Below are 7290 nucleotides of genomic sequence, written 5' to 3'. Positions count from 1 at the left end.
TGCAGAATGTGTGTCAACTGGGAATTGTGAATGTTTGTTCATTACAAAATAATTGCCTCTCTGCAGGTAAAATGGATAAAAGTGGATTGCTCGGAGTATGAAAATAGAATGCCTCTTTCCTTTTCAGAGAGCTGCCTCAATATACATTACTAAGATCTTTTTCTCTCTCTCTCTCTCTTACCTTTTCTCCCCCTCTTCCTATCTTTAACTGTTTCTCTTGGAGTCTCTCTGATGCCAGCAGAGGAATGAAGAACTTCTCCGGGCTGATGAGAAATTGCATTGCAAAGCTGGAGGAAATATTCCTCTCAGTGACTGAAGTAGGATGCACGCTAAGGCTTTGACTACTGGTGAAAGATTGAAGCCTAGAGAAAACCTGCCCACTTGGCAGAAAAAGATGAGCTGGATAATCTTCACACCTTCCAAAGGGAATTTAGATTCTACACTGAGTTTAATTGCTGTGGCATGCTGGCAGATTTTCTCCTCCTGATGCACTGCATGGTAAGGCCGGTTCTTTCCACACAAAGAATGTTATTTGTGGTGCACCAATTGTTGTCCTGGTTGTTGTTTCCATTTTAATTCTAAAACATGTAAAAATGCTCTTCCTTCCATTATTCTTCTGATGGGTATCAGTGCTTAGCTTTATCAATCAAATATTTATTACACTGATTTTAAAGTAGTATCAGTGTGGTGTATTGTAGTAGTTTGAGATTTTGGGTGATGAGTTAGTGACCCTACTGTGCATATATTTATGAGTTGTTCATTGATTTCAATTACGTCTATAAATGAAAAAACGGAGCAAAGAATGTTTTTTTTTAATTCTCCTGTGAGTCTAGCTTGGTACTTTCAAATAGTCTTCTGCAGTCTCACTCTTCTGCATATAATAAATGATAAGCCCACAAAATGCCCTGTGGATAGAAAAATATAGATAACAAGATAAAAACTGGTCTAAAACTATAATAAAGTTACTTCTATTTAGAAAGCACGATATAAAGAAATGTTTGACTCCATAGGTGTGGAGAAAGAGAGGATGATTGGATTTTTTAATTCAAGACTGATTAACCACCATTGCCTCTCATTTTCTGTACATGATATCATGCATACCAATGACCACACAACAAAAGAATCCCAAAGATGCTTTTTCGCGAGGCAACTGGACTTTCTTGTTTTTCTTTGAAAACTTTTTGCTTCTCATCCAAGAAGCTTCTTCAGCTCTTGGATGAGAAGTGAAACATCTTCAAAGCAAAACAAGAGAGTCCAGTTGTCTCATGAAAAAGCATCTTTGGGATAACTATGACCTGCATGGCTGAGAATCCCCATAGACAATGAAGGAATGTGTGAGCCATCAATCATACAGATGCTGTTTTCCAGCAATTTCCACAATTGCAGCTGTAGTTTCTTATAACAGAAATCACCACAAAGCATCTTCAAGAGTTTCTGGAAAAGCCATATTTTCACCACATGTTCCTTTGTTTAGAATGGTGCATGTTAAAAAAAAGTCACAATGAAGCAAAAGTAACTGTGGCCTGTTCTGTAGGTAAAATATGAACTTTACACTTTTTCCTCACAGCTGAGAAAAGTATAAGATTTTTCTTATCTCATACTAGAATGTTAAGCAAACCTACAGAGAGGCTAAATCCCACTGAAGTTAGATAAATTTGTTTGGAATCAAACTGAAGGTTTCCTTTTGATAAAGAAATATATCTTATGCTGTGGTAGATGACTTTGGGTCTTTGTATATTTTTGAATTAGCAAACATTGGTGACTAGATTAGTCAGATAAAAGGATGGCCAGAATATAACTTTATATAAGAAATGTGTGAATCATTCTTTAATTAAAAAGTCCTAAGTGAAGGATTTCATATTTGTAAACATATTTCCTTGATAACACTAAAGGACAGATGTTGAAAGGCATTTCTGAATCCGACCGATTGCGACTAAGAACCCATATTAGGTCTTATCTCGCAGCGATGAGGGTAGCGAGATCTAACTACTTCGCTGCCCTCATCGCGTCCGCAGATAATCGCCCGGCCACCCTGTTTAGGGTGACCCGCTCCCTCCTTAATCAGGAGGTTAGTGGGGAACCCTTGCAGGGGCGGGCCGAGGAATTTAGTCAACATCTGTCGGACAAAATCGCTCGGATTCGGACCGGTTTGGACTCCGACTGGGCAGTATCGGACGATCAGGACACGAGCGGTCTTGTCAATGTCACCTGGGAGGAGTTCGATCCTGTGACTCTGGAGGAAGTGGACAGGATCATGGGGAGGCTGAGCTCCATCACATGTTTATTGGACCCGTGCCCTTCCTGGCTGGTTTATGCAGCCCGGGAGGGGACAAGAGGCTGGTTCCAGGCGGTTATATCTGCTTCTCTGAGTGAGGGTAGTTTTCCCGCCGCCTTGAAAGAGGCGGTGGTGAGACCTCTCCTCAAGAAGCCTGCCTTGGACCCGGCCGTTTTGAATAACTTTCGTCCGGTCTCCAACCTTCGCTTTCTTGCGAAGGTTGTTGAGAGTGTGGTGGCGCATCAGCTCCCTCTGGTCCTGGATGAAGCGGATTATCTAGACCCGTACCAATCGGGCTTCAGACCCGGGTACAGCACGGAGACGGCATTGGTCGCGCTGGTGAATGATCTCTGGAGGGCTCGGGACAGAGGATACTCCTCTGTTCTAGTCCTATTAGACCTCTCAGCGGCTTTCGATACCATCAACCATGGTATCTTGCTGCGGCGTCTCAGGGGATTGGGAGTGGGAGGCACGGTTTTTCAGTGGTTCTCCTCCTATCTCCTGGGACGCTCGCAGTCGGTGTTGGCAGGAGGGCAGAGGTCGACCGCGAGGCCTCTCGCTTGTGGAGTCCCTCAGGGGTCGGTCCTCTCGCCCCTTCTGTTCAACATCTACATGAAACCGCTGGGTGAGATCATTCGTGGTTTTGGAGTTGGGTATCATCAGTATGCTGATGATACCCAACTTTTCATTTCGACCCCAAACCACCCCAGTGATGCCCTCGACGTGATGTCCCGGTGCCTGGAGGCGGTCCGGGTCTGGATGGGGAGGAACAGGCTTCGTCTCAACCCTGACAAGACGGAGTGGCTGTGCGTACCGGCATCTCGGGATATTCAGGATATCCCACCCCTCATTATGGGGGGTGAGTCTTTACCTCCTGTAGATAGGGCTCGCAACTTGGGAGTCCTCCTAGACTCACAACTCTCCTTAGAAGATCATATTGTAGCTGTGACTAGGGGGGCGTTCGCCCAGGTTCGCCTGGTGCGCCAGTTGCGGCCCTATCTAGACCGGGATGCCTTGCGCACGGTCACTCATGCGCTCGTTACCTCTCGTCTTGATTACTGCAACGCTCTCTACATGGGGCTACCCTTGAAGACCACTCGGAGGCTCCAACTGGTACAGAATGCAGCCGCGAGAGTTGTATTGGGAGTCTCCCGATACTCCCGTGTTACACCTCTGCTCCGCGAGCTGCATTGGTTACCAGTTGTCTTCCGGGTGAGGTTCAAGGTGTTGGTAATGACCTACAAAGCCCTCCATGGCATGGGTCCAGAATACCTTGGGGAGCACCTGCAGCCGGCGTCAACTTCCCTCCGCCCAGTACGCTCCCACAGAGAGGGCCTCCTCAGGGTGCCGCCGGTCAAAGAATGCCGACTGGTGGCCCCCAGGGGGAGAGCGTTCTCTGTGGGTGCACCGGATTTATGGAACCATCTTCCGGTTGAGCTCCGGATGGCACCCGATCTCCGCTCCTTCCGGCGCGACCTTAAAACCTATCTTTTTAAACAAGCTGGCCTGGCCTGATGGGACGGGGTGGGATTTTTATTAACGACCTCAATTTTAAATTTGTATTATCTCTGGGCATTGTTTAATTATGTTTTAATAATCTAACTTTAACTTTTGTATCTAATTTTTTATGTATTGCCCTGTTCACCGCCCTGAGTCTCTTGAGAGAAGGGCGGTATATAAATTAAATTAATAAATAAATAAATAAATTTCATTTCTGCCACTTTTTAAAGGAATTTCAAATTCCATCCTAAGCTTAATTGAGAGGATCCATGTTAGTCAGTATAACTGATTGATTGATTGATTGATTATGCACCATCAACTTGTTTTCAACTCCAACCAACCACACAGATAGATTTTCTTTTCTAATCTGGTCTTTCAAAAGTGCATTCATCATCACTGTAACAGAGTCCATCCACCTTCTTCCTCTGTTTCCTTCTACTTTTCCCAGTGTTAGAGCCTTTTCAAGAGACTTTGTCTTCAGATAATGTAGGATAAATTAATCCTGGTCATTTGTCTAAAATGGTATAGGATTTCCTGCCTGAGCAGAGGGTTGGACTGGAAGACCTCCAAGGTCCCTTCCAACTCTGTTATTCTGTTCTGTTCTGTATTATTTACTATTAATGAGGAACTACAATGTAGGCACAAGAGAGAGAGGCGCTAAATTAAAACCACAGAGTCCTCGATGCTCTCTAAGTTCAGTCGTTTTCTCACAGACATTTCATTACCAAACTAGCACTGATGTTATCCAACTGGGTAATGAAACATCTGCAAGACAACAAGCAAGCCCAGAGAGCACCAAAAGCCCCCAAAAGCTCAGTTCAACCTTGAGCTACAAGTATTTTCTTCTTTTGGTAAGTTGAAACCCTTTGAAAATCCTGAGCTTTATTCTAAGTTGAAACCCTGAAAAGGTAAGTATGAGAACAAGGTCAGAAAAGAAAACAATTCTGGATTGTTCAAAGGATGGAGGGGAAAAAAAACCCTGAACAGATGACATTGAATGAGAGATTTGAACATTATACTGTAGACTTATATAAGAGACAAATTGGGAAGATATAAAACTTCAGTCAGCAAGTAGAGTCTAGGTTAACACATCACAGTGGTTGTACTTTTGCGAAATGGTCTTTAAAAATGCTACATGGTGGCCTGGTGTGCATAGCATACTAAGACAATGGCTGGATTTCCCACAACGCATACAACCACAAGCTAACCCAACCTATATTTTTTCCAGGAAAGACAGTCCTTGTACCAGATTTCATAACAGTACTGTAAAATATTTTTGTTCTAGAAAAGCAGCACTGAGTCCATGCTCAGGACTTCAAAAGGAAGTCAAAAAGTGAAGAAAAAAAATCTTCTACATATTCCTACACACATACATACATTCTGACTGCCTTCCTTCCAGCGATGCCCTTTCTCCCCCAGTGTCCATCATACATTATCTTCCCAGCATCACTTGACAGAAGGGAGAAGATTCCCTCCCAACTCCCACCATTTGGTCAATCTTCACAAATTGGCTCCCCAGAAGAAAATTGCACCCAAGTTCCTTGCAGGAAAAGCAAGCCTTTTAATGAAGAAGACAAATAGCTGCAGAAAAGACAGACTTCCCTTTCCGTAATAAACCCCTCATAAGGTGCCAAGAAGGGAGAAAAAAGGAACACAGGCACGAGCATTTTCCTTGCACATTGAGAGAGCTGGCAAGGACTGTAAAACAAGACAGCTGACACCAGGGATGCAAACAGTGCTCCCAAATAGGAACAACAATGTTTGTTGTAGTGTCTGTCAGTATATTCAGAGCTCAATGCAAGAAGTTCTGCCAAGAAGTTTTGTTGTTGTTTTTTTCTGTTTTACAGTCATTTTTTGTTATAAGCACTTGCAGGAGGACTGACTTCAAGCCTAGTATGATTTAGTTGCCCCTGCAGCCAACCAGGGTTAGAAGGAAGCCGCGTTCAGTGTCTACCAGGACTGTGGCAATGAGGTCTATAACTGAGAGCCTGGCTTTTCCTATTGCTGTTTCTCTCTAATTCGTTTCTGGGCAGGCAGGCAGGCAGAGCAGGTGGTGTAAGGCAAATGTGTTATTTGCACAGGGCTATCATATGGTATTTATGCAACGTGGCTGATCTGCTGAAGGTTTAGCCCAATATAAATTTGTAGCTACTTAAAGTTAAATCTTTCCCTACCTAATTTCAGAGCCGAATGGTTTAGACATATGTCTGACGTAATCTTACCTACCTACATGTTTTATATGAACATATCAAGTAGGTCAATGCACTAAGTGTCCTCCAGCAAAATCTTCTGGCATAACCAGCAAGAAGCAGAACAACTAGGGAAGAAACCCCAAAATTCCAGTCCACAACAGAAGTCATAAGGATATCACTCTCAACTCCCTAGTAAAGCAAAGTGATGATCTGACTCCACAAGAAAGAAAAGGGCACTTAAGGCTGATAATATCAAGTACCCAGTCTATTTCAATAATGTCTCATTCAGTCAGCTCCACAGTCTTCTGATCACCAACTCCATCTGGTTAAAATACTAAGCTCAGCCTGTGTTCCACTACATGCTGATGCCAGGAACCAGCTGGGGTAGATCTATAATTAATTACTGTAGGCAGGAAATTCTTTGCCAGCTCTGACAAGGCAACCTCAGTGTGTGAACACTGAAATCCCCCAGGCGAAGATGGGTCATTTATACCATGCCTGAGATTAATCTAACTAGCTCAGGAGACAGCTAGACAGCAGGGAGGACAATGGGGATAACTATATACCTTCTCTATCATGGGAATTTCCTGGACAATAGCATGCACTCAAAATTTTGGAATCTATTAATTAGAGCATCTAGTTAGTGGAATTTTATGTGCCAGGAATCGCATCCCTCCTTGCCTTCCAGTTCTAAAATTCTGTGCCTTAAAGTAGCCCAGAGAAGACAGTTGGGAAGAAATAAACTCCTCTCACCTCCACTTCCTCTAGTCAGATGTCTCTGATACACACCAGGATAGAATTCTCATCCAGGATGAAGTCTGAAATAAAAGATAGCAATAGTAATAGCAATTAGAATTATATACCACTTCACGGTGCTTCTCCGAGGACGTCTCCGTGGTCATGTGGCCAGCATGACTAGATGCCAAAGGCGCACAGAACGCTGTTACCTTCCCACCGTAGTGGTCCCTATTTTTCTACTTGCATTTTTACGTGCTTTCAAACTGCTAGGTTGGCAGAAGCTGGGATGAGTAACGGGCGCTCACTCTGCTACGCGGCACTTGGGATTCGACCCGCCAAACTGCCGACCTTCTGATCGACAAGCTCAGCATCCTAACCCACTGAGCCACCGCGTCCGTTCATTAAAGAGTTATTTCCCTACTTAAATAGAGGGACAGAACGACCACGTGTGGGCAAAAAAGCAGTGAGAATGGGAACCATTTCTGACTTCCTGCCAGGTTCTCCATTGGGTTTCCTTGTGGAAAGCTGGCAGGAAGCATCAGAAATCTTCCTTCCTTCTTCCCTTCCCTCCCTCCCATCCTTCCT

At 44.0% G+C, this 7290-nt stretch overlaps 1 protein-coding gene across 1 annotated transcript in view; it reads left to right on the top strand.

Moving 5' to 3' along the window:
• Positions 1 to 462: 462 nt before the first annotated feature.
• TUNAR (transmembrane neural differentiation associated intracellular calcium regulator) overlaps positions 463 to 7290 on the top strand; it is a gene marked incomplete at both ends in the record, with an annotated part of 38997 nt that continues 32169 nt past the window's right edge. The window contains one exon of the mRNA XM_081329144.1: positions 463 to 498. Coding sequence (XP_081185270.1) covers positions 463 to 498 — 36 coding nt within the window. The remainder of the gene's footprint in view (positions 499 to 7290) is intronic.

This window comes from Vipera berus (genome assembly GCF_964194415.1).
Source record: "Vipera berus genome assembly, chromosome: 1".
Lineage (NCBI taxonomy): Eukaryota > Metazoa > Chordata > Lepidosauria > Squamata > Viperidae > Vipera > Vipera berus.
The sequence above is the reverse complement of the archived record's forward strand: the minus strand, read 5'-3'. Positions and strand labels throughout refer to the sequence as shown.